This window comes from Glandiceps talaboti, chromosome 1, assembly GCF_964340395.1.
Source record: "Glandiceps talaboti chromosome 1, keGlaTala1.1, whole genome shotgun sequence".
Classification (NCBI taxonomy): domain Eukaryota; kingdom Metazoa; phylum Hemichordata; class Enteropneusta; family Spengelidae; genus Glandiceps; species Glandiceps talaboti.
In genome coordinates this window covers 26,392,328-26,420,094 of record NC_135549.1, presented here as the reverse complement: position 1 = coordinate 26,420,094, position 27,767 = coordinate 26,392,328, and the positions used below count along the sequence as shown (strand labels likewise).

The following is a 27,767-nucleotide window of genomic DNA, read 5'->3' as shown; positions in this document are numbered from 1 at the left end:
AATCATTAATTATGCAAATTATTCATTAATACTGTAAGGTACATCAACTAATTCTATAGGACATACACAATTTGTTATGGTTAATGTATGTACTGAATTGTATTGAAATTGAAGTATGCAGTCGTAAGATATACCCTAATTACCAAGAATAATTAATTATGCAAATTATTCATTAACACTGAAAGGTACATCAACTAACTTTATGGGACATATGTGTTTTCTTATGGTTAATGTATGTACTAAATTATGTTGAATATGAAGTATGCATTCTTAAGATATAGCCTAATTACAAAAAAATAATTAATTATGCAAATTATTCTTTAACACTGTAAATTACATCATCAAATTTTATAGGACAAATGTATGTTGTTATAACGAATATACTTAATTATATTGAAATTGAAGTATGCAGTCTTAAGATATTGCTTAATTACCGAAAATAATAAATTATGCAAATTGATTTCGTTAAAATGCAAATTTCTCTAATTAAACATTAACCGATCTGGTTGAAAACCTAATCAAGTCTAGCTATTACCCTAAAGATTATATATTCCAAATTTAATTACAATTGAGCCAGCCGAATTTTAGAAAATGAAGACACAGACAGACAGACAGACAGACAGACAGACAGACAGACAGACAGACAGACAGACACACACACACACACACACACACACACACACACACACACAGACGGACATTTGTATTTTAATACCTCCTGTACCCTTACGGGAGGTAAAAATCAATGTAGATGGTACCACCAAACTCTCAAAATTATCAACGTTAATAAAGGAAGTGGTCCAGGGGATATTTCAGATAGAATCTTAAAACAAACTGCTGATACCTCTCGACAAATGTTACAATTCATTTTCATTCGCTCACTTGAAACTGGCTTACTTCATTACTTGCATTACAACTCACTTGAAACTGGTTTACTTCCTTACCACTGGCTCAACTCACTTGTAACACCCATTTTCAGGACAAAATGACCGAACAGATCCCGCACTATAGACCCCTACCTCTGACTTCAATATCTTGTAAAATCCTTGAACACATAATCCACAGCCATGTCTATACACATCTAGAGAAATTCAACATAATAAACGACGGGCAACACGGTTTTAGAAAAAGGCGTTCATGGTGCACAGAAGCAGGGGGAGAATGAATGGGTATTCAATAACATCATATACAGTGCTAATGTCAAGACGAACGATGACTGCAAACAATACATTTGGTTAAACAATGCATTGGGGAAAGGCCAAGAGTATAGCATTGACTGGTCAATCATCACACATGCAACTTCCTATTCAAATGTGTCGAAGAGGTGTGAGCTCTGCCGGGCAGAAACTATGTATCATATGATGACAAGTCTGATTTATTGAATACATTATCCTAATCAATATCAAAGTGCTAACATCAAATGCAAGTAAGATTTATTAAGAACAAATGTCGCCCACATTCAATTACACCACTCCAACGAATTTCGTAAATAGCACTACATACCTCCAGCAGTACTTGCAGATGGAATGTCTGAAGGAAAGGAAATAATCTTGTCATGATTGACATTTACAACACTGAGATTCATTAACGGTGAGAGAGAGAGAGAGAGAGAGAGAGAGAGAGAGAGAGAGAGAGAGAGAGAGAGAGAGAGAGAGAGAGAGAGAGAGAGAGAGAGAGAGGGTGTTTACAGGTTTTTGTATCATTGTGTATCTTTATGTCCGTCTGTCTGTCTGTCTGTATGCATGCACTCATGTACTCATGCATGCATGCATGCATGCATGTATGCATGTATGTATGTATGTATGTATGTATGTATGTATGTATGTATGTAACATGTATGTAACATGTATGTATGTATGTATGTATGTATGTATGTATGCATGCATGCATGGTAGGTAGGTAGAAGGTTAGGTAAGTGGTAAACAAGTACGTAAATAATCGTAGCTAACCAAATGTCCTATCTTTATGAAAACGTGAATCTTATAAAGCTGGTTAAGCAATTAGTTCTCAGATATTATCACCAGGTGTTGTTTACTCGTAAAAGTTATGGCACATGGTCACTTGTCATTGTAACTAATGTAACTGTATTTATCAGCCAATAAACAGAGCAGATAGATTCAGTAACCTGAAGGTCGTAAAATGGGAAAAAAAATGAAAAGGGAACAAGGGAGGAGAAAACCATAATGTGTAAACAAGATGTCATTAACTTAGCAACTTTTTTAGTACACATTATCCATTAGGGTGACCTTTTTTTGTTTCTCATCTCCAGTGGAATAGTCAGGCGGGGCGGGCAGGCGAAATAAAAAAAAAAGGGACAAGGAAAAAAAATCCGTATTTTTTTCAGTTCTATTCTCTGTCTTTTCTGTCCTGTGAGTCTCTCTGCAACTTCTTTTCTCTTCTCTTTATTGAATTCGTTGTTACAGGTCGCTTTCCTTCATTTTAGCAAGGTTGACAAGTCCGTAGAACAACTTTGTAAGAAGATGAATACTTATCATCCTGATGGGTGTATATCTGTAGCCATGAACTATTGTATGATTTTATCAGGTGTATTAATACATTCGTCCTATTAATCAAAGTGGCATTGACATCGCTAACAATTTTTTTCAAGCTTCCAATTTGAACTTTAGTATGTAACTTTTTGAGGAAAGCAGTATGACTTTTACCAATTGTAAGCATAATTTTGAAAATGATAGAAATATTCTGAGCTATTATTACATTGCAGCAAAATGTACCGCACGACGGCATTAATTTCGAGCCCTGTCCCTCATCAAACCTCGACGACTTCAGCCATGAAAGACACATGCTGCTCCGACGTAACAAAGGGGTGGGGGTGGGGGGTAGACTCTAAGACGCCATGAGGAACGTTTGATGTTCGTTCGAAACGTACGGTCTTAATGTGTTGAACTCAGAGGTCGAGTCGGTCGGAAATAAAAAAAGTTTTTTTTTCTGATGTCGGAGCTGCAAATTAGGGTCGGTCGGGAGATGAGAAACAAAAAAATAAAAAGGGCCGCCCTTATGAATAACCAATGAATTGACGCGTAATAAGACGGTGACAACGAAAAACAATACCATCAATCGCAAACACAAGCGCCTAAATCAAAAGCTTGCTGTTTCATGTGCATGCCCTCTTCGCTATGCATTTACTCACTTCCCTTCCCTCCTTTACAGAAGGTAAAAAGTACAAACTGTTAAGACTCTGATGTTTTGAAATTATTTGGGAACTCTATTACTTTGACTATTAATCTGATGAAAGTAAGTAAGAGGATTGATGCAGTACTTACATTTAAAGCAATACACATCGTAGGTGGCTGACTTGTCTTTAAAACCCCAATCAACAACTCCTATCGAACTACCACAAGATCTGAGGACCTCGTGCATTGGATACTGAACACTTCCATCTCTAAGCCATCCAGCTGAACATTCTTGTAAACCATTCTCCCAGGCTTCATGGAGTTGGTTGTATGTAGCTATGACTGCATTGTATTTCGTACACTCTTCCTTAGCTTGTTCATAATTCAAAGTATAACGCCCTACACCATTGGAGTGGAAGATTTCGCCTGTGGTGATGGGAAATAGGTCTTTTATTATATGATATTGATACATATATTATTTCTAAGTAGACAAATATATATGCTGAAATTGTTGAATGAAAAATAGATATTCAAGCTGTTTATTTGAATTTATTTATAGACAGAACGTTTTAGTCTAAAGCGAAAGCTTGGTTTGAAATCCAGAGGCATATCAGTTTCGAGTTAACTACACACACAGACACACATGTATATATATATATATATATATATATATATATATATATATATATATATATATATATATATATATATATATATATATATATATATATATATAACTCGGTGAGTATCAATCTTCTAAGACAGTGCTCTATACCGTAGTGGCAGAGCGCAATAGTTTTGGTTGTACTGGAACTCTTTCTTGGTTGTAACTCGGAGTTTCACGCATTGTGCGATCGTCAGACAACTGTGGTGATAGGAAAAAGGTCTTTTATTATAGGATATTGATACATAAATTATTCCCAAATAGACAAATATATATGCTGAAATTGTTGAATGAAAAATAGAATTCCAGCTGTTAATTTGAATTTATTTATAGACAGAATGATTTAGTCTTAAGCGAAAGCTTGTCTGATGATCGCACAATGCGTGAAACTCCGAGTTACAACCAAGAAAGAGTTCCAGTACTACCAAATATATATATATATATATATGCTTTATTCAAAGTACCGTGGCCACCGGCCTAACGTACAGAAATCAATGTATACAAAGTATATAGTGTAGAGGTTTGTTGTGACAATCAGCAATCATGGTACATACAAATCCACATAATAGTAATAGCAAATACAACCAAAATTAGTCCATCATACTTTGGCGTAAACGGAAAGCAAAATATACAAACTTTGCTAAATTATTCTGAGTATGAACATGATTTGCTCTCATCAAAGAATAAAATTTAAATTGCGAATATGTATATATATATATATATATATATATATATATATATATATATATATATATATATATATATCTGTGTGTGTGTTTATATGTGATATCATTAATTGTTTAGCCTTTATCATGAAGGTCATATTAAGTTATATTATACGTTCAAGACAATCTGTGACCTGTGATGTTGCTGTAACAGTTCCAGCAACGATCCATGTGAATAAAGCTTAAAAGGAACAGCGTTTTCAGGGAATTGTTCATGCTAAAGTGACATTCATGTGTATCTCTGAACACACACACCCACATGTGCGCGCACGCACACACACACACACACACACACACACACACACACACACACACACACACACACACAGTTTGTACCTAACAGAAATTTCACCTCTTCTAAATCGCAACCTATCCCTCGCTTGACCTAATACGTATTATATATGCATGTTTTATTTACAAATCGTAAGTAAGATTTATTAGGAACAAATGCCTCCCACAGAACAGTCATTCAATAACACCACTTCAGTAATTCTTAAAAAGTAAGTAGCTGTACATACCTCCAACAATACTTGTAGATGGCGTGTCTGAAGAAAATGAAATTAATTTGTCATGAATGATATTTACAACACTTTAACTCATTAATGACACACAATATGGGTGTCTTTGAGAGAGAGAGAGAGAGAGAGAGAGAGAGAGAGAGAGAGAGAGAGAGACAGAGAGAGAGAGTGTGTGTGTGTGTGTGTGTGTGTGTTCGTTTGTGATATGTCTGTCTATATATGTCTACATGTATGTATGTATGTATGTATGTATGTATGTGTGCATGCATGTGCATATATGTATGTATGTATGTATGTATATGTATGTATGTATGTATGTATGTATGTATGTATGTATGTGTGTGTGTGTGTGTGTGCATGCATGTGCATATATGTATGTATGTATGTATGTATGTATGTATGTATGTATGTATGTATGTATGGCCATGTGCTTTGATAGGCAAGTTTGTATGTTTGCTACGGAAAGAATGGCCCTGAACTTGTAAACAGAGCTGTACCTTCGACATCAAACCGAACCTTCAATTTGTATTATAATGGTAATGACAAGGAGAATCCACTGAGGTCACTTTGGCTTTGGCATAAAAGTTTTGGGAATGACAGAAAGAAATATGTTCAAAATGTTACTTCTACTTGCCGTTGTACCTGCACAAACTGTAGGGCAAATAGTTGAGTAAAGATGAGGGCTATTTTGCAAATTTGTTGTGTTTTTTCTTTGAGAAAGCACCATCCAATTTGTTTACTTTACTTTGAATATGACATCTTTTCGGCAATTACTTTCAAAAGATACGACATTAGGCCAGAAAAAATAAAAAAAAGCTGTTCAAAGAGCCCAACCTACCCATATTTCTGGCATTTCAATAAATATTTTTTGGTGATGGGCAATACATCCTCATTCGGGCTTCGCATTTCAGTAAAATGCACACTTTGTTTCAAAATGGAGGAGATTTCTATGTTTTCTTAATAATACATGTAACAATATACATTTGAGTCTATTCCAAATTATATAATATCTTATACAGTGGTTTACTTGGCTCTGATGATGCATGCAAGCGGGAATTGAGATTAAATTAAGTTGTTGCATATCCAACGTGCACTAAAATTAATTGAGCAGAAGTTTACGACCATGGGATTTTGGCTGAGCAATTATTGGGCCATCAAAAGTCTAGCAGTCTAGAAGTCTTGAAATGTTTTTTTTTTTTGTGTGTTTATTCGTGATTTTTTTGGAACTAAATAAAACTCCAGGAGAATTCATTTACCAAGTGCATATCCGCAAAATATCTTTTCGGCTATTCCACAACAAAATACACTTCCAGATAGTATGTACTGCATAGCATAATTGTCTAAATGTAGGTATTTTAATACCGTATTGAAGCATTGTAAGAGTTTAAATTATGTCTATGGTTTGATATTGTATGCCTCTAAATGGTCTCATTTTCATTTTTTTTTCAGTTTTGGATGTGTCTCCTTCCAATCATTAACAATCAAGGTGATAATTGTCTTTCTCCCAAAACAAGGTGGAAAAGGAGGCTGGCTAAGTACCTCCCTAGAGCTCATTATGAGACATCTCCTTATGCATGTGAAATCCACATCCTTTGTAAAGTAATCTCGTTCTTATTATTGAAGTTGATTATTGAAGTTGATTATCACTGTCATTTTAATGCGTCATTGTACCATATAATTGTATATCTCCACTGCAGTGTAGGTGACAGAAGGGGTGGCTAAAATAATGCTTGAGTTTCATTTGGCGGGGCTTAACATTTTTTGAGAGGGTGAGAGGCGCTACAAAATTTGTCTAATCGTAAATTGTGTACATTTCCTAAATGTAGCACTGATGGAAATCGATTATTATGCAGACAAATTGCAAAGAGATAAAATCGAAATAACTGAATAAGTTCTATATAAACTCAACCAGGAATATTTTGCTATCATTATATATGGTTTGTTTTTATATCCTTGTCAAGCATTGTAAATAAATTAAGAAAAAAAAATTAAAAATCGACCGACTTATCCATTGTGATGGGTTAGCTTGCCGTTTCTTATTTTTTATGGCCTTACATATGATATTTAATTGCGTATGCTAAAGTGGATATAATGTAAATTGCATGCAAATTTATGTCAATTAGCCACCTTTCTAAATTTTAAATTCATGATTGCACCAAGACAAAGTTCTGCCCCCACCCTCCGGCAATTTGGTAAGGCTATGGCCCTGTTATATACATGTCCTCTTCACTGTGCATTACTCTCTTCTCTTCTCTCCCTTATAGAAGGTAAACAGTATAAACATAAGACGCTGATGTTTAGAAATTATTTGAAACTTTGCTGTATCGTGTGATCTAATGAACGTAAGAGGATTGTTACAATACTTACCTTTATAACAAAACACGTCGTATTTCTTTGACTTGTCCTTATATCCCACTTTAACAAGTCCTACAAATTTACCACAACCGCGGATTTTAATTTGCATTGGATACTGTACATTTCCATCACTAAGCCATCCAGCTCTACATTTTTGAAAACCCTCCTCCCAGGCTTCATACAGTTGGTCGTATGTAGCTATGACAGCATTGTATTTCGCACACTCTTGTTTAGCTCCCTCAAAGTTCAAAGTATACGTTCGTCCGCCATCAGAGTGGAATATTTCTCCTAAAGAGGAATGAAATTAGTACATAGGTAGATTTGCTATACATACTGATACATAAATAGCGAGTTACGAGGTATATATATATATATATATATATATATATATATATATATATATATATATATATATTAGTCGTCTGATGATCGCTGAGGATAAATCCGAGTAACAACTTATAAGATCATCATTTTGGATTTAATATATATATATATATATATATATATATATATATATATATATATATATATATATATATATATATATATATACACATATTAAATCCAAAATGATGATCTTATAAGTTGTTACTCGGATTTATCCTCAGCGATCATCAGACGACTAATATATTTGAGATTATTATATTTAATGTCATAACGAAAATGTAAATGTGTGTGTGTGTGTGTGTGTGTGTGTGTGTGTGTGTGTGTGTGTGTGTGTGTGTGTGTGTGTGTGTGTGTGCACTGCATAATAAAGTTGTTGGACTGAACTATTAGTCAGGGTGCCAAGGCCAAAAATTTGAAAAAAAATGCCCGGCTTGAAGTACAAAAATTTACATCATGTCTGGTTAGAATAATATCTGGGCCTTCAGAAAACTGATGTTGCCCCTCTGGATTCTCTTGCGCAAACTCACAGGAGACGGTTTCCATGGTAACATTGACATTATTTGGAAGGATGCTTAAACATTATAAACGTCATATCTCGCGACCCACAAATGATATAGTTACTTAATAACTACTTCCAATCTCCTCTTTCATGTAATTGTATTATTTCCTTGTATATTGTATGTTTAAATATTGGGAACTAAATCATATTATATTATTATTATATAATCATGATTAAAGTATGTTTATATATTTTAGGGGACAGGGAACTCAATGATTACATGACTTTTTCGATTCAAGGTCAGGGTCATAGTCGAAATTCAAGGTCAACTTAATTTGTTGCACTTTTATCGAAACATTCATTGAAACTTTTCTGTATACTTCGATCAGATATGACTGGTAAAGCTGTACGTCAGTCAGAGAACGGCCAAACATACAATCTTTCAGAAAAACGTGAAAAAAGTATATATGAAGTTTTTTTGTAGGAAAAAGCTGTTACCAAGACAACTGCTGTCAATATCCCAAATTATACCAAAGTGTTAATATACTAACCTGGAAGTGCTATTCACATGATGTAGGTGTTTGTATTTAGGGTTTTGGGGAAAAGCAATTCACTGATTACATGATTCTTTCGATCCAAGGTCAAAGTCATTGTCAAAATTGAAGGTCATCTTAATTTTTTGTATAACGTAATTACTAAAATACCGTCGGAATCTTTTCTATAGCTAACATCAGACATGATCTTTTCAGATGAAAATCGTTCAGAAAATAGCACACCAAATTATATAGTCTTTTAGGAAAAATGAAACAAAGGCATATACTGAGCTGCTTTTATTACAAACTTCTGTTACTAAGACAACTGGTATCAAGATCACCAAAATATGAAGGTACTGAATATCGCAGCGTACCGAAGTACTACATATGATGCAAGTGTCTATATATTGGTTTTAGGGGACGGGCAACACACTTGTCACTTAATCTGTTCAATCCAAGGCCAAGGTCATAGTCTAATTACAAGGTCACCTCAAATGTTCACTTTTATCGAAACACCCACATAGGTTTTTTGCTATAAACTACTGAAGACATCAGATAGCAAATCGATAGCAAATTTATTATATAGTCTGTCATAAATTTTGTAGCAAGAGCTCATTTCCCCTCTATGTGGAAACTAGCTAGATTAGTCCCAGTCTATAAAAAGGGACCAAAAAACATCCTAAGTAATTATCGACCAATTAGTATTCTGCCTGTGCTATCGAAAATCTTTGAACGTCATATTCATAACAGTTTTAGTGCATATATGGATTACAATAATCTGTTCCTCAGTAACCAATCAGGGTTTAGAGCGGGTCACTCATGTGAATCAGCTTTGATTTCTCTCGTAAGTGATTGGTCGCAACAAATAGATAAAGGGAATCTGACTGGTGCCGTACTTTTAGATCTCAGTAAAGCATTTGATTTGGTCAATCATAAAATTTTGCTTTCAAAGCTGAAACTATACGGTTGTACCGATCATGCATTATTATTTTTTAATTCGTATTTGACGCATCGGAAACAATATGTGAAATATAAAGATCATTGTTCTGATATTACAAATGTAGATGTTGGTGTCCCACAGGGTTCCATTCTCGGACCCCTGTTGTTCATTACATATGTCAACGATTTACCTTTATATTTGAATGATACCAGTTCCATATCATTTGCTGACGACACAACCGTATATGCTTCTGATAACAGCATTGTTAAAATTACATCAGCAATTAACAAAGATCTTACGAGTATTAGTCGCTGGGTCTCAGACAATAAGCTCTGTATTAATGGTACCAAATCTAAATCGATGTTGATTACAACTGTACAAAAACGATCACACTTGCATACAAAGTGTCTTGACGTTTCTGTTAATAATATACAATTAGATTGTGTAAAGAGCGAAAAATTACTTGGTGTTATGTTACAGCATAACCTGGAGTGGTCTGATCACATAAGGTATATAGAATCCAAAGTAAAGCCAAATCTATATCTTTTATCGAGAATGAAACATTTCCTTACAGTACATTCCAGAAAAATATTTTACTGTAGCTTTATTTTACCCTATTTATGCTACTGTTCTAATGTGTGGGGTACTACATCGGCTGTTAACATTCAAGTATTAGAGCGTATTCAAAGACGCTGTATGAGATTAATTCTAGACACTGATCATACAGTACCAACAAAAGATCTTTATCTTCGTCTAAAATGGTTACCCCTGACATTAAAACTACAGTTAAACAGACTTGTCCTTGTATTTAAAGCTATAAAAAAAGTTGCACCTGATAATGTAAATGCTTTGTTTAACCTATACTGTCCCACACGAAATTTACGGTCAGCTGATCAGCACCTTTTAGAAATACCTAGAGCTAAAACTGAGTTTTTTAAAAAGTCATTTACAGTAAGAGGAGCCAAAGATTTTAATAATCTACCTGTACATTTGCGTAAAATAGATGCAGTTGATGTTTTTAAGAGGGATTGCTATAATTTCTTATTTACAAAGTATGTGGATGAATCATTTTAAGTCAATTGTACTTATTGTATCTGTAAATGTATTTTAAAAAGTCTATTGAAATTTTATTCCTCTTTTGATTGTCACCAATGTCAATTTTAAGTGTTTGTTTGGTATAGAATATTTGTAGTGCACTGTATTGCCGTGTATTTAATTGTGTTGTTATTTTGTATTTTGATGTATCTCGACCTCCACGAAAAGAGGTTTATAAACCTATGGAGTTATCGAGATTAATAAATAAAGATTAATAATAATAATAATAATTCAGGGTCAGCTTACTATGGGGTAAGGGAATTGTCTAGAAAGCGGTTCTGAAAAGAAATGACGCATGTACAACCAAGTACTATAAAGATAGCTACTCCTACTTTATTGACATCCAACAAAAAAACCTACAGATCACACAGTTTTTCCTACATTCCATACATATTGGCTCGAATTTGATATTGACCTTCATTTGATTGGTCAATTAGGAAAATATAGGATTGGTTAGTAGAGATTGTTTAGACTTGAGATTAACTAATTTGACGTAACCTGATTGGTTATGTAAATTGCAGTCAGGATCCTACTTTTGACTCGAGCTCGGTGTATATTCAAGCTCAGTGTATATTTCATTCCCGATACTTACTTACAAAAGTTTGTAACCAGGAGTAAAGTCGAGATACATAAGTATGTAAAAAACGAAAATTGTGTATTTCTCAAGGTCTCAAAGCTCTCCTGGCAATTCACTGAATACATACGGTTTTAGTCAAAAGGTGATCACATCGCATTTTGAGGCTTTACATGTATAATGTTAAAGGAATTTTGACAACGCTTCTCCTGCTGTTGCTTCTAGATAGTATATGTGGTGTCCATCGATTTTAGTTTAAAGGACGTTGTTTTCATATTTTATTTCTTACTACAGATATTTCAGACGAATTATGCACGAGGAATCATTCATCTTTCTGATAAGTTACATTTCTTTAATTTTTGTTGGGAACTTTTGTGTGGGAATGAATGCCAACCCTTTATTTACCAAGTGATTTCATTATTGGTAAGACGACATGTTATTGACAATTTGAATATTCATGGTACAGATAAAGTTAATTGTCAATATTTTCAAATTCCTGGGTATTCATCTTTCACATCGACTGTCTTGGCAAACAAATACTGAACACCTCGTAAAGAAAGCACAACAGCGTCTTTATTTTCTGAGACGTTGAAAGAAATTTGAAATGAGTCGTGGTTGTATTGTAGACATTTCTTACCGCACTGTCATTGAGAGTCTGGTTTAACAACATCACCTACGATGAGTTGTTGCACTTGAGAGAGTCGTCTGGACAGCACAGAGAATCATCGGTACAGAATCACCATCCTTACAATCAATATATCAAATGATTCCAGATCCATTCGCGAAGCTACATCCATCATTAAGGATTCAAGTCATCCAGTACATACACTTTTTGAACTGTTACCCTCGGGTAGGCGGTACAGGAGTATCAAAACGAAATCAGAACGTTTTAGAAAGAGCTTTTATCAATCTGCGATTCGCATTTTAAACCAGTCCTAGGATTTTTTACCATTTGTTTTAGTTTCATGTTATTTGTCTCTGCATTTGTATCTTTAGCATCATGTATATTTATTTTAAATCGTTTGATGTGTTACATTAATTTTAGCTCTTGCTTTTATATTTCAGTTGCATTTTCCTTCCAATGTTTTATCAACAATTGTTTTCTTTCCAATCTTTATGAGTGCACGTGGAAAGCCAATTTCTAATGCAATTTAAGCAAATGGCAATACAATTCCATTTCAAGTTTGGTTGTGATTCCTATTCTACATTGATTTTGTAGCCGTTTACAACGATATCTGATAGGATTCGTAATGTTCCTTCCTCAGCGGTGATATGCCAGTATTAAACATTTTCATATTACTGTATGACCCCCCATCTTGAAACGCCTGCCCTCAGGTTTGACTCCGACCTTATACGTAAAATATCACATAACCAATGTGTAGCCCATCCCTCAAAACCAATGTAATGACAATTGCATCATACTCATAGTTCTTTCAGACGGCAAGATATACAACATTAAACTACTTGAGAATTATCCAAGCTATCAAATAAGTTGACGCGCTAACATCATTTTGTTGACCCGGTAATTTCATTTGTGTAATTTCAAAGCAACATCCAATATATTTTTGTCATAATCTTTCTATTATTATTTCAACATAAATAATAGTAGTTTTTGTTCAAATGTAGATATGAAACTTCGAGTAGTTATCTTAAATATGAATTACTAACGCTAAAAGGATAAATTGACAGATAATGCTATTTAATATCTATCTATCTATCCATCCACCCACCCATCCCCTTCCTCCATCCATCTCTCTCTCTCTCTCTCTCTCTCTCTCTCTCTCTCTCTCTCTCTCTCTCTCTCTCTCTCTCTCTCTCTCTCTCTCTCTCTCTCTCTCTCTCTCTCTCTCTCTATCTATCTATTTATCCATCCATCCATCCATCCATCCATCCATCTATCTATCTATCCATCTATCTATCTATCTATCTATCTATCTATATATCTATCTATCTATCTATCTATCTATCTATCTATCTATCTATCTATCTATCTATTTATCCATCCATCCATCCATCCATCCATCCATCTATCCATCTATCTATCCATCTATCTATCTATATATCTATCTATCTATCTATCTATCTATCTATCTATCTATCTATCTATCTATATATCTATGTATCCATCTACTTCTTATTACTAGTATTAGTATTATTACAAGTTAAGGAGCATAGTTTTATATAGTAATATAACATATTAGGATGACTATATGAATATCACTTTTGGTTGTTGGGTAGGGGTGCAAAGGTTGAAGTTTTACACACATAGCTAATTGTGCAACATTTCTCAATCAAGCTTCAAGTTGTAACAGTTTGGAGTTTAGCACTGGTTTTTTATATGAATAAAAGTTTAAGAATATTGTTTTATTTATAATTTTGCTAATTGTTCGCACTTACATAACTTATAGTCAAATCGAATGTATGACATTATACAGTGGATAGCGCCCTGTCGACACACAAAATACTTGATATTTGTAAATAACAGTTTTGTGCACAAAACATAAAAAAGCTTATGGGGTTGACTTAGAAAGCTCTCTACATCATTACATCATGGTAATTTACCACTTCGTTTAATTTTCAAATACTTATCATGTAGACGTGTCCATTGCTGACTAACTGCTGTCACACTAAGGTCACTGGTTCCTAATATAAGTACACCTAACCACTTCGTAGCATGACTCCATGGAAGGTGTTGACTCACCAGGAACTTCCTTAATTCTAGTATCTGTTCTTCTAGGTTCATTGTACCATCTTCATTCTGAGAAAAGCTACATGTTTTCAATATCTCTGGTGTGATGTGTTTGTCTTGAAAAGTAGTTGATAATTTTGGTACGGAAGTTGTAAATGGAATACTAGCTTCCATAATATCTGCTTCCTTCCCTTCCCGTCTTGCACTATCTATCATCTTCCTAACTTTCCTGACTAGATTACTAACTTTGGATGGTAAGTTCATGTTCGGCTCAAATAACCTAAGGACACTAGGCAACACCTGCTGAATATTTGTACCTGTGGTGTGAAATCCATTGTGAAGACTAAGAAGGAGGTCATTTGTCAAAGGAACATCACATCCTATCTCTACTAATGTTGTCTTTACTTTCCTGACAATAGACTTTCTATACTCTAAGTAGAGAAAAGTATATCAACAGTTCATCGGTCAGATCATTCGCCGTCATAAACTTCAGTTTCACCAATTCGCCGACGATAATGAACTGTACTTGTCTTTTAAGAAATCCAACACCACCTCCGCCATATCTTCTATTGAAGAATGTGTCAACGATATTAAGAAATGGATGACGCAAAATAAACTGAAGTTAAATGATTCTTAGACAGAAGTCATTTTAATTCGTTCCAAATTTGATCATTCGCCGTTGCCTCTCACTTCCATCAACATATGTTCAAGTGTTATTGAAACTACTTCATCTGCGAGAAACATTGGTGTCATATTTGATGACAATTATACATTTCAACAACACATAATTACCACCTGCCGCACCATTCACTTCCTCCTTCGTAAAATTGGACACATCAGGAAATACCTCTCTCAGGATTCTTGTGCCACCCTCGTCCATGCTGTCATATCATCGAAGCTGGACTATTGTAATTCCTTACTATATGGTCTGCCTGACGTTCACTTACAGCGCTTACAACGTGCCCAAAATACGGCAGCTAGGATTATTACGCGCACCAGGAAATTCGAACACATAACCCCTATTCTAAAACAACTTCATTGGCTTCCAGTATCTCATCGTATTGTTTTCAAACTTCTGCTCTTCACTTATAAAGCCCTAAATGGAATATCTCCACAATATCTCAAGAACTTAATTACACCTCGTTCTTCATTACGCACTCTTCGTTCATCGGATAAATGCCTTCTGCATACACCCAAATGGAATCTGGTTTCCTATGGTCGCCGTTCCTTCTCTTAACTTCAGCAGCTCCTGAACTTTGGAACTCTCTACCCCTGGACATTAAAACCTCTCCCAATGTTAACATTTTCAAAAGACGCTTGAAAACCCACATATTTCAGAGAGCTTTTTCATCTCCTTTCTAACTCTAAGCGCCACTGAACATTGTTTTCTTTGGATATTTTGGCGCTATATAAATTTATTAGATAGATAGATAGATAGAACAGTTATTAAATTGTGTATAACATTTCTAGTACACATTGATCTGATTTAATATTACAGCATTTTTAAAGACCAAAACATTACTGTCTCATAAGGTAAGTCTCCAAAGTGGCATCCTTAGAGTATATTAGAATGTATTTCCACCATAAAAGAATATAAATGTTAACGTTACCAGTAGTATAAATTAAAATTTCGTTACTAATTACATGTAAAACTAAAAGTCACTTCGTGTTTCATACTTCCGGGTTGGCATAAACATGACGCAGAAAGTGGTCATACTTAGTACGAAATGACAAAGAAACACAAAACCATTAGTAAAATATAAGTTCAGGATTTTTATTTTTTATTTTCAAACTGAATATCAATCTCCACTAAACATTGAATAACTGATTTCGTTTATTCAGAAATGTTTCTCAAAACACAAACTAGCAACACGGAACACGGAACGTGTAATAGTAGTTCCATGGCTTCCAGTTCAATATAGACTGTATACTAAGTGTAAGTTGTAACGATAAAATTTACGATCATCACTGCATGTAGGAAGTACAAAATCATAGAACACATAGTTGCTTTCTTGCTAAATAAACTCATCGAAACAAAATGAAACAAGAACTGGACCCACAAACTAAAACGATTTGAAATTTGACACGCCGATATCAATATGATAAAATTGCGTCATCGATTTTGACAGCCGCCATTGTGTGATTGTTGTGATTGAGCTTCACCCAGTCAGTTACGTCGAGCGCCCGGTCGAATGCTGACATCCAAATTTGTACGGCGTTTTTATAAAGGGAGCTCGTCAATGACATACTAAAAAAATAAGTCAGAAACGTAGTTTAAATACCAACTGATCTAAAAATAACTGTTTTTAATAGAAAGACTACGTACCATATATAAATATTAATTACGCGACAAAAACTTCAATCTTATTTTACTGCTAGAAATGTCGGCCCTATCCGTATTAAACACATATCATCTTACAGCTAATTTTATTGGCCATAATTTTGAGCAGGGTCTGACAGCATACGTCTAGGCTCAGGACATTCCTCCACGCTGGGCACCTCAAAGCTCAGGCCGCATATCCATATTGTTTGCGCATGTGCAGTGACAGGTAAACGTAGATGGCGTTCTATGACTCTGAGGGGGGAAATGGGGCTCCGAACATCGACAAAGTTCATCCAGGTTGTATGGTAGTTGGGGATGAAAAGCCGTGTTGTTGTTACGTACAGGTTGGAACCCTTAATTTTTGGGTTGGTTGGAGTAGGGAAACTATCGCATATATATCGGCGATACGTTCCCGGAGCGATAATAGTTGATCCTTCTAGCTGAACGTTTCGAAACCAGCTGAGGGTCTCTTCATCAGTCGCAGTTGTTGGGATAAATTTACCTTCCCAAATTTGGTTGCCCAGAGTTTACTCGTATTATTCATCAAGTAGAGATGCCAGTATTTCAACATTCCTATCACCTAGTTCTTTTTCCGCTAGATTTTTAAATTCGGAATGCTTTAATTTAGTGTTGACTAATTTGTCTTTTAAGTTTTTGTTTCACTTTTGTGCTATGATTGGTCTTTTTGAATATAATAATTGATTTAATATCTCATTGTCTGCTATTAAGCCCCAGTGTTTAGTTATTGCATCTCGTACATGAGATATGTTAATGTAGGGACGACTGTGTGCTGTTTTAAAGACCAATGGGATCTCCTTTGTGCGTGTCCCGCTTTCGAGATATGTCTCTCTGTTACGATAGTGGACTCCCTTGATTGAGTTATTTATTTCTGTTTCACTATAGCCTCTTTTCGCCAGTTTCTCAGTGAAGAATTTCATTTTCATTTCAAATTCTTTTTCGTTACTACATGTTCGTATGTATCTGATCGTTTAGCCTTAAATGAACTCTTTAGAAACCGAGTCCGGGTGGCATAATTGCCTGTGTAAATATTGGAATGTGTCCGTTTGTTTAACATGAGTTTTGATATCCAATATTTGGTATTGGTGGTGTCGTTGACCTGTGTGGATTGTAAGATCAAGATGTTACACTTCTGATCTGAGCTTTCCAACAAAAATTTGAAAGTTGGATGCATTTGGTTTATTTTTTCACTCCGATTATTTAGTTCCGCTTGGATGCCACAGAATATCATGAATACGTATACGTCATCCCTGAAACGTGCACGTGTCCAGAGCGATATTTTATTCGTGTAGATTTCAATAATGCGACTTTCCAGCTCATGGAATGCTATGTCGGCTATTCCGGGTGATGCAGAAGAGCCCATGCTGCATCCATATGTTTGTGTGTAGAATTTTCCTTTAAATTTAAATGTGTTTTTCGTGGTTGTAGTAGATACTCTGTTGGTGGTTTTGGAATGTTATAGTCACTATCGTATTGTTATATAGTATCGTTATAGTCGATTCTTTGTGTAACTGGCGAGTCAAGTGATTTGCGTCAGAGTGCAACGTATTTGTGTACATAGATAACACGTCTAAAGTGACTAGTATTGTGCACGTAAGGTCGTTTTCTACGGCCTTCGGTCTTTTGTTTTGTGCTTTTACAAGCTTACATGTAATTATAATAATTGTAATTTATTACTATTATGTCAATGATCCATTAAGAATGTATCTATCTGTCAACAAAATAAAACAAGAAAAAATGATGAAATGCAATATTATTAAAAACCTATTATTAAAAGACACGTGATATAAGAGATAAAAAGCAAGGAGGTAAAATACAGTTTACAAGGACAACTTAATGATTTCAATTCCTAAAAAGTTTAAAAACATTAATGAAAAAGCAACTGGACAGCAATTTAAGCGAACGGTATCGATACACAAACAACACAAGGATAAACGAAAGCATTTCACGAACATGTTCCTGGGGACCGTCCTGAGCTTGGAGGTGCCCAGCTTGGAGGAGTTTCCTGAGCCTGGAGGTATGCTGTTAGACTTGCATGATAATTTTAACTAGATTTGAGAGGTCTTACTTGATTGGCTCTCCCGTCGCTATTCCCGTTTTCAAGACACACCCCCACCAGAATCAAGTGCCAAGTAGTACGGCGCGAAGTCGCGTGTTGGGCGTCTTTCCCACCGGGCGTGCTTTTCGAAAACTACACAACATAAGCTTTTATGGCGCGAAATCATTGCAAATCTACCCCTTTCCAAACTAATCCTAATTTTATCGCGAAACAAAGGAGTTGGTTTTTAAAAAATTAAAAATCGAATGAATTTTACAGTGACCGTGAATTCGTATGGCCGTCATTTTGAATTCTGAACTCCCTATTGTAAATATTGTAAACGAGTACAAGTGACTACTTCCACAAATGTCAAAAACCCCATGAACCATCAACCAGTGTGTTTTAATGTGAGACGAACATTGTCGAGTGGGTCAGTGTTATGTATGTACTCTGCTGTCAAAAAGTGGTAGAAAGAAAGTAAAGAGGCGTTGAAATATGAAAGGTACAAAGCCAGCCTGTTTTATTCTAATGAAAACCGAAATTACCAGCGAAATTATACTACTTGGTACTTTAAAACTGTTCAAATATGTACCAAAGGAGGGTAACGGCAACCATGAGACACTGCAATGGAATGGTATACAAAAACAAAGAAAATAGCAATAGATGGCGATCGATGGCGGGCTTCATTCATATGTTCGTGTTTCTTTTCTCCACCTAAGTTAATACAGGTGAAACGCATGTGATCATGAACCATCGTGTCAAAGTTAGAAATGTGTTGAAAAGCCAGCGTACATTACGGAAGCAGGCCTACCAATCATGCCAATTGCATTGGGAATTGCCAAGCATTGGTTGAAGTAACATTATGTTATGTAATCGAAGTACGGTTTGACATTTATAGCCCGAAAAAAAAAGACATTCTGAAAGAATATTCAGTTCATTTTGGTCCGCAAGTACGGGAACATTCCTAAATATTCCCAATTTGAATAGAGAAACCGTGCGATCACATCTAGATCTGTTATCATTTGCGACGTAAGTTATGAACGTGTTCAATAATTCATAGCCCAAATTTCATAGCATAAAATGATGGCTTTCTTTTACATTTCTACCAAAGATTTCTTTTAAGTAACCTAAGAATATAATAAGATCAAATAATATAACTCTAAGAGGTTTAGTTTTGTTTGTAATTTGTTTCACACAAAATATGTTTAAATTCGACTGACGAATCCGCGATTCAAATTATACGACCGGTGATTGTATAGCTGGCTTCCTGCAGTTGGGTGATACGTCGCGTCATTTGATTTTGCGTCGTCTCTCCAGTGTCCTTATTGCCGCGCACACCTGTGTCAATTTAGTCTTCTTGTTATTTTCGAATTTTATCTTGAAACAATTATGCTTTCGCAATTATTAAGTAGTTCACAATCAAGCTGCATCAAAATCTTGTGTATTTCTCATGACAATCAAATTTGGTTCTAATTTCTAAATTGAAAGGTACTCTTGTCGGTACATCTACATTGTTATTAATAAGCTTATATATTTGCTCATCCCTGATCAAATTTAATCGTGAAACAAAATATATGTATCCCATTGTAATATTGTATCATTCATTCATATGATAAAGAGTAGCAGAATAATTAACTGGATTCTTACCAGAAATATAAAAAAAATACAATTTACAAAATAAAAACTATACAATGCAGAGATTGGTCAGCGGTATTGCTCAGATAAATATTTTGACAGCTTAATCCTCTTTCTATGTAACCTGTTCTTGTGTATTTATTATCCTCTGGGCAGAAAAACGATTACAAAGATGTGATGAATCAGTGGTTGATCTAATGTAGCAAGGAACATTATGCAATGTAAATTCCTATTTTCGCATGTATAATATAAATACACACAGAAATAAACTGGCAAAATTCATTTTAGCATGATAGAGTCAATTTTTTGATGTAGGCAAAGTTTAGTATAACTGTATGAATGTAGGTGCTCACGACAACAATGTAAAAACAATGTAACATGTTCAACGTTTAAAGTTTAAGGCTAATGGAAAATGGACAACATTAGCCAAATATGATAAATGTGGCTAGTGATTTTTGTAGCCTAATGCTAGCACAGAAATAGAAATTCGGAAAAATGTCCAATCAGGAAATGTAAAAAAAGAAAATGTCCAATCAGGAAATGTAAGAATGTTCACGCCAAGTAAATGCATGAAACTGAAGACATGTTGGGAACAAGGTCAAAATCCATGACGTTTTCTGTGTGTATGCATGCACACGTCTCAATCTTTTTAAAGTTTTTTCACTGTGTCTGTGTTCGGACGACAGACGATTGAGTGCAGATAACTTTGGTAAGTCATTTCACCACTCCCGGTCCCCATATATATGTACATGTATATACGTTCTCCTCACAATGTACAAAACGCCATTAAATTATTTTGTGAGACTAACACACAAGCTCTGGGAGATCAATATTAAAAAATAGCAGAGTAATGCCGCCTATATTAAAAAGTATTTTTGCGGCCGTCCAAGGGATCTTGGCAGAATATTCACAGTTGTATACTGGTTTTCTACTATTGTTGTTATTATAATGTTGTAATGTTAGCCATTTGCAAAGACGAGAAAGTGTTAATAAAAGAGCAATTATCTCAATGCACACTGGCATTGTATTCATAGTACTATCTAGTACTACATAGTTATTACTGATTTAATATTGATTGCGCTGGCTAAAACAACTATCAATTGTGGCCACTTTAGTTAGAATGGGAGGGGGGTTCGAGGTCTAACTAAAGGAATTTAGTTTTTTTTATCCTACATTGATGAACTATTGATTTCGCCCCTAAGAATACTCGTCGATAGAATCATACTCAAATACAGATTACAATAATATAGAATATTACTTCAAAATTCTAAAACGATACGAATTTGCCTATTATACTCGGAAAATGGATGCAAAATTTGAAAATTATAAGTCGAAATTTGGAAAAAGATAGAAGCGACGAGAAGTTCGCACCCTGTTAAATTCAGAAAACGCCATTGTGGGAAACGGGAAATTACACAAAACCACGGCATCGCTGTGGATACTCGTTACCTCATAAAACCCCTTGGTTTAACATTATTGTTTTTCTGTTACTTACAACAAATATTTGAGATGACATGTCTCACTATGTCGCCCTAAAAGTATCATTTGACTTTTTCGAATTTTAATCACATTCAGGAAAAATGTTAAGTTTTCTCCGTCTTTCACTCGACGGCCGCGTATTTTAGCACTCCAGGCATATGAATGTTTACGACTCTATGAATTATTGAAATTATCTAACTATATTGAGTACTGAACATCATATGTACATGATAAACTAAGTTTGAAATTTGTTTTGCAGTGTAGTAAATATGACCGTACTCGTCGACTATGCTAAATTTAATTTACTGAGCCATAAGCGTGTCAAGACATGATTGTCCAGTGATGTATACGCGTTAAGAGTAATAAAATAGGAAGTGATGTAGTGTGACAACCGTTTTCGAACAATCAGTACAACAAAATAAATGAAATTGCCAACTCTTAACAGGAATGTTACCACTTTAGGCATTTGTCTGAAATCCTGCTTAAACAAATATTTTGTACTCATTAGTTAACACTTTACTCCTGTTTCAGGTGCCCTTGGAATACTATTATATCAAAGTTACAAAAAGAATTACCTCATTTGACTACAACAGTTTGTTTCCAAAATAAGTTGTACGAAGACATGCATTAGTACTATACATTACCAAGCATTTAAACAACTAAATATGCATTTGAAGAACACCTTAAAGTTATGGATGTGGGAATGCTAGAGAAGATTTTTAAATGACATAGGCAAGCTCTAGGTCAAAAAGTAGTGGTATGTGTTGAAAAGCCAGCAAACATTTTGAAAGCAGGCCTACCAATCATGCCAATTGCATTTGAATTGCCAAGCATTGGTTGAAGTAATATTACGTTATGTAATCGAAGTACGGTTTGACATTTATATCGCCGATAAAAAGACATTCTGAAAAAATATTCAGTTTATTTCGGTCCGCAAGTACAGGAACATTCCTAAATATTCCCAATTTGAATAGAGAAACCGCGCGATCACATCTAGATCTGTTTTCATTTGCGACGTAAGTTATGAACGTATTTAGTAATTCATAGCCCAAATTTCATAGCATAAAATGATGGTTTTCTTTCACATTTCTACCAGAGATTTCTTTTAAGTAACTTAAAAATATAATGAAATCAAATAGAATAACTCTAAGAGGTTTAGTTTTGTTTGTAATTTGTTTCACACAAAATATGTTTAAATTCGACTGACGAATCTGCGACTCAAATTATACGACCGGTGATTGCATAGCTAGCGAGATGCAGTTGGATTATACGTCGCGTCGTTTGATTTTGCGTCGTCTCTCCAGTGTCCTTATTGCCGCGCACACCTGTGTCTATTTAGTCTTCTTGTTATTTTCAAAATTTTTCTTGAAACAATTATTCTTTCGCAATTATTAAGTAGTTCACAATCAAGCTGCATCAAAATCTTGTGTATTTCTCCTGACAACCAAAGTTTGTTCTAATTTCTAAATTGAAATGTACTCTTGTCGGTACATCTACAATATTATTAATAAGCTTATATATTTGCTCATCCCTGATCAAATTTAATCGTGAAACAAAATATATGTATCCCATTGTAATATTGTATCATTCATTCATATGATAAAGAGTGGCAGAATAATTAACTGGATTCATACCAAGAATAGAAAAAAAAAAAAAATAAAATTTACAAAATAAAGACTATACAGTGCAGAGATTGGTCAGTGGTATTGCTCAAAGAAATCTTTTGACAGCTTAATCCTCTTTCTATGTAACCTGTTCTTGTGTACAAACAATTATCCTCTGGGCAGAAAAAGGATTACAAAGATGTGATGAATCAGTGGTTGATCTAATGTAGCAAGGAACATTACAATGCAAATTCCTATTTTAGCATGTATAATATAAATACACACAGAAATAAACTGGCAAAATTTAGTTTAGCATGATAGAGTCAATATTTTGATGTAGGCAAAGTTTAGTATAACTGTATGAATAAAGGTGCTTACGACAACAATGTAAAAACAATGTAACATTTTCAACGTTTTAAAGTTTGTGGCTAATGACTTTTCCATGTGGCTAATGGAAAATGGACAACATTAGCCAAATATGAGAAATGTGGCTAATGATTTTTGAAGCCTAATGCTAGCACAGGAATAGAAATTCGGAAAGAAAATGTCCAATCAGGAAATGTAAGAATGTTCACGCCAAGTAAATGCATGAAACTGAAGACATGTTGGGAACAAGGTCAAAATCCATGACGTTCTCTGTGTGTATGCATGCACACGTCTCAATCTTTTTAAAGTTTTTTCACTGTGTCTGTGTTCGGACGACGGACGATGGAGTGCAGGTAACTTTGGTAAGTCATCTCACCACTCCCGGTTTCCATGTACATGTACATGTATATACGTTTCCTCACAATGTACAAAACGCCATCAAATAATTTTGTGAGACTAACACATCAGCTCTGGGAGATCAATATTAAATAATAACAGAGTAATGCCGTCTATATTAAAAAGTATTTTGAGGCCGTCCAAGGGATCTTGGCAGAATGTTCACAGTTGTATACTGGTTTTCTACTATTGGTGTTATTATAATGTTGTAATGTTAGCCATTTTCAAAGACGAGAAAGTGTTAATAAAAGAGCAATTATCTCAATGCACACTGGCCTTGTATTCATAGTACTATCTACTACTACATACTGATTTAATATTGACTGCGCTGGCTGAAACAATTATCAATTGTGGCCACTTTAGTTAGAAGGGGAGGGGGGGGGGGTCCGAGGTCTAACTAAAGGAATTTAGTTTGTTATCCTACATTGAACTATTGATTTCGCCCCTCAGAATACTCGTCGATAAAATCATACTCAAATACAGATTACAATAATATAGGAATTCAAAATTCTAAAACGATACGAATTTTGCCTATTTTACTCGGAAAATGGATGCAAAATGTGAAAGTTATAGGTCGAAATTTGGGGGAAAAATTGAACCGACGAGAAGTTCGCACCCTGTTGAATTCAGAAAACGCCATTGTGGGTTATGGGAAATTACACAAAACCACGGCATTGCTGTGGATATTCGTCACCTCATAAAACCCCTTTGTTTAACATTTTTGTTTTTCTGTTATTTCAACAAATATTTGAGATGACATTCTCACTATGTCGCCCTAAAAGTATCATTTGACTTTTTCGAATTTTAATCACATTCAGGAAAAATGTTAAGTTTTCTCCGTCTTTCACTCGACGGCCGAGTATTTTAGCACTCCAGGCATATGAATGTTTACGACTCTATGAATTATTGAAATTATGTAATTATATTGAGTACTGAACATCATATGTACATGATAAACTAAGTTTGAAATTTGTATTCCGGTTTTGCTGTGCAGTAAATATGACCGTACTTTTCGACTATGCTAAATTTAATTTACTGAGCCGTGAGCGCGTCAAGACACGATTGTCCAGTGATGTATACGCGTTAAGAGAAATAAAATAGGAAGAGATCGATCTGTAGTATGACAACCGTTTTCGAACAATTAGTACAACAAAATAAATGTAATTGCCAACAGGAATGTTACCACTTTAGGCATTTGTTCGGAATCCTGCATAAACCAATATTTTGTAGTCATTAGTTAACACTTTACTCCTGTTTCAGATGCCCTTGGAATACTATTATATCAAAGTTACAAAAAGAATTACCTCGTTTGACTACAACAGTTTGTTTCCAAAATAAGTTGTACGAAGACGTGCATTAGTACTATCCATTTATAATCATTTAAACAACTAAATATGCATTTGAAGCACACCTTAAAGTTATGGATGTGGGAATGCTAGAGAAGGTTTCTAAATGACATGGGCAAGGTCTAGGTCAAAAAGTAGTGGTAGGAAAACGGAATCTGTAGTCCCAGTCAAGCATACATATTTTATGACTATTGCAGTACGGTACTGATTTAGACGAATTCGGAATGCAGAACTGAGTGTTGTTTTTGGTCATACAGATACATAGACACTACGTTTCTTTTAACCATATTGTTGTTTTTGAAAGTGTTACATGTTCTGTTGACAGTATAAAGTAACATACCTCCTTCCACGGACAAAGAAATTAAAATGGTATGGACTGCTAACACCAAAAACTTCATCCTGAAAATAAATCATTCATGGTGATTGTCACAATTTAAAACCATTTCACCTCAAACAGAACGCCTTCCAGCTCAACAAACATTTTACAAACATTTTACACTTCACATGTGGCTAAACATATTTGTGTAGTAGTACATTTAATATAGTGCAATGTGTCCGTTAAAATTCATTTTCGGATGCGAATCCAAATATCACCATTCTCAATAGATCCCGAGTTTAACTTAGTAATATATAAGATATAGATAATATAGACCGATAATTGGCATGCAAAATATCTACTTATTGGTATTTCAACAATTTTCAGTGAATACATTTTTGGTTGTCAAATTGAAAAAAAATTACTCAAGTTGCAGCCAGTGCAGGTTTAATCAGATTACTATAAGGTGGTAATGTTGATTGTCGAGTTGCATTAAATTTGGATATCTGTCCAAAAGCTCAAAAATAACAAAGTGTCTACACCATCTTGAAAGTGTTTTCTTACCTGTCTCCGATTCTCTTCTAGCCAACACTTCTCTTTTGATGACGTGGACGAAACAATTTGTACTTAATGGTATAAGCGTAATCACTTACGTGGACGAGTAATAACACAACACGCATCAGAATATCTCAATATTTATTTTAGGATACATAAATTACACGTTCACGTGGTACAAAACCATCAATTAAAATTTAAAATTGTCCTGTTTGACATGTGTGTGTATTTTTTTCATTTTTAGCCGGAGCATGGAAATTCCAAATAAGTGAATAAATAAATAAATAAATAAATGTATTAATGTAATTAATAAATTTATTAATCAATGAACGGTACAGTTCTTATAACTTATATATTTGAACATCAAACATGGAACAATTCCATCAATATACTTATTACATATTAAATATTATATTATATTATATTATATTATATTATATTATATTATATTATATTATATTATATCATATTATATTATATTATATCATACTGACAACCAGTATATAAGCTTGTGAACATTTATTGATAATGGTGGCTTAAATAGGATAATTCTAAATAAATGAATTTATAGCTTAACTTTATACTGGAAATAAATATTACCCTCAAAGTTACACATGAGTTGATGGTGAAATGTTATATTCCTTGAGCAAATAGTTTCTGCATTTTTACGGAATAAATAATTTCATGTCACTTATGTAAATGTGTGTGTACGTTCGTATAAACACACTTACATAAGTCATTAGGAGGACGTAGGTTAATTAATCCATGTATTAAGTTCTATGACAGACAATTTTTATTCTATTTATCACTTCTTAATAATGGTTACCTCAAACGGCCCGTTAATCACTTCCGATGCATATTCGAAATCGGAAAGCTACTTCGAGATAAGCCAACAGAAGTAACGATAACCGACAATATATTTTTGCTGACAAAGACGTTTCATTAAGTTCCATTAAGATTTAAATCAGGTAGTTCGTTCTACACGACATACAAACAACTTTGATTACAAAAGCAAATCGCCGATCACCTGGTAAACTCGTCAGAGGGTATCGGGTACTTCACTTCGGTATGCCTGAAAGATTAACGACTCCTTGTCAGCTAGCTGCGCACCTAAATAATATCTACATCGACCAGAATGTGAGACCATGTGTAGCGAGAGGTCAATTACAACTACTCCACTGTGGAAGCATCCTGGGACTGCCCCTGTACTATCTAACGAAATATACACAATCATGCAAAATCTGTCGACATTCATCTGAAACATATACTCACTGATGTAAGCAATACCAGAACCTGTATTTTAAAATGCAGCAGATAGCTGATATAATCTGCATAAAAATTCAAAAAAGCAATGATAACAATGAAACATACAAAGACATATTATTCAAATCGACATTATTCGATTCAAACAGTGAAACAGTTTTAGCATCAACAAACACGTTTGGGCATTTTTATCGGTTGCACATATTTCGAAGTGCTATGTTGCCATAAATGAAAGATACATTCCATTGTCATTTGAAATAAATAACTATGAGTTTAGTCTGATAATCATGGCAATATTTATTACAGATTTGTAAGAGG

At 34.5% G+C, this 27,767-nt stretch overlaps 1 protein-coding gene across 1 annotated transcript in view; it reads right to left on the bottom strand.

Annotated features, from left to right (window-relative positions):
- LOC144432551 (uncharacterized) overlaps nucleotides 1–26,281 on the bottom strand; it is a 92,193-nt gene extending 65,912 nt beyond the window's left edge. Inside the window, exons 1-6 of the mRNA XM_078120792.1 lie at nucleotides 26,196–26,281; nucleotides 25,656–25,714; nucleotides 7,406–7,681; nucleotides 5,039–5,065; nucleotides 3,282–3,557; nucleotides 1,504–1,530 (exon numbers count right to left, since the gene is read on the bottom strand). Of these exons, the coding sequence (XP_077976918.1) occupies nucleotides 1,504–1,530; nucleotides 3,282–3,557; nucleotides 5,039–5,065; nucleotides 7,406–7,681; nucleotides 25,656–25,713 (664 nt within the window). The 5' untranslated portion in view covers nucleotide 25,714; nucleotides 26,196–26,281. The remainder of the gene's footprint in view (nucleotides 1–1,503; nucleotides 1,531–3,281; nucleotides 3,558–5,038; nucleotides 5,066–7,405; nucleotides 7,682–25,655; nucleotides 25,715–26,195) is intronic.
- Between the last annotated feature and the right edge of the window lie 1,486 nt (nucleotides 26,282–27,767).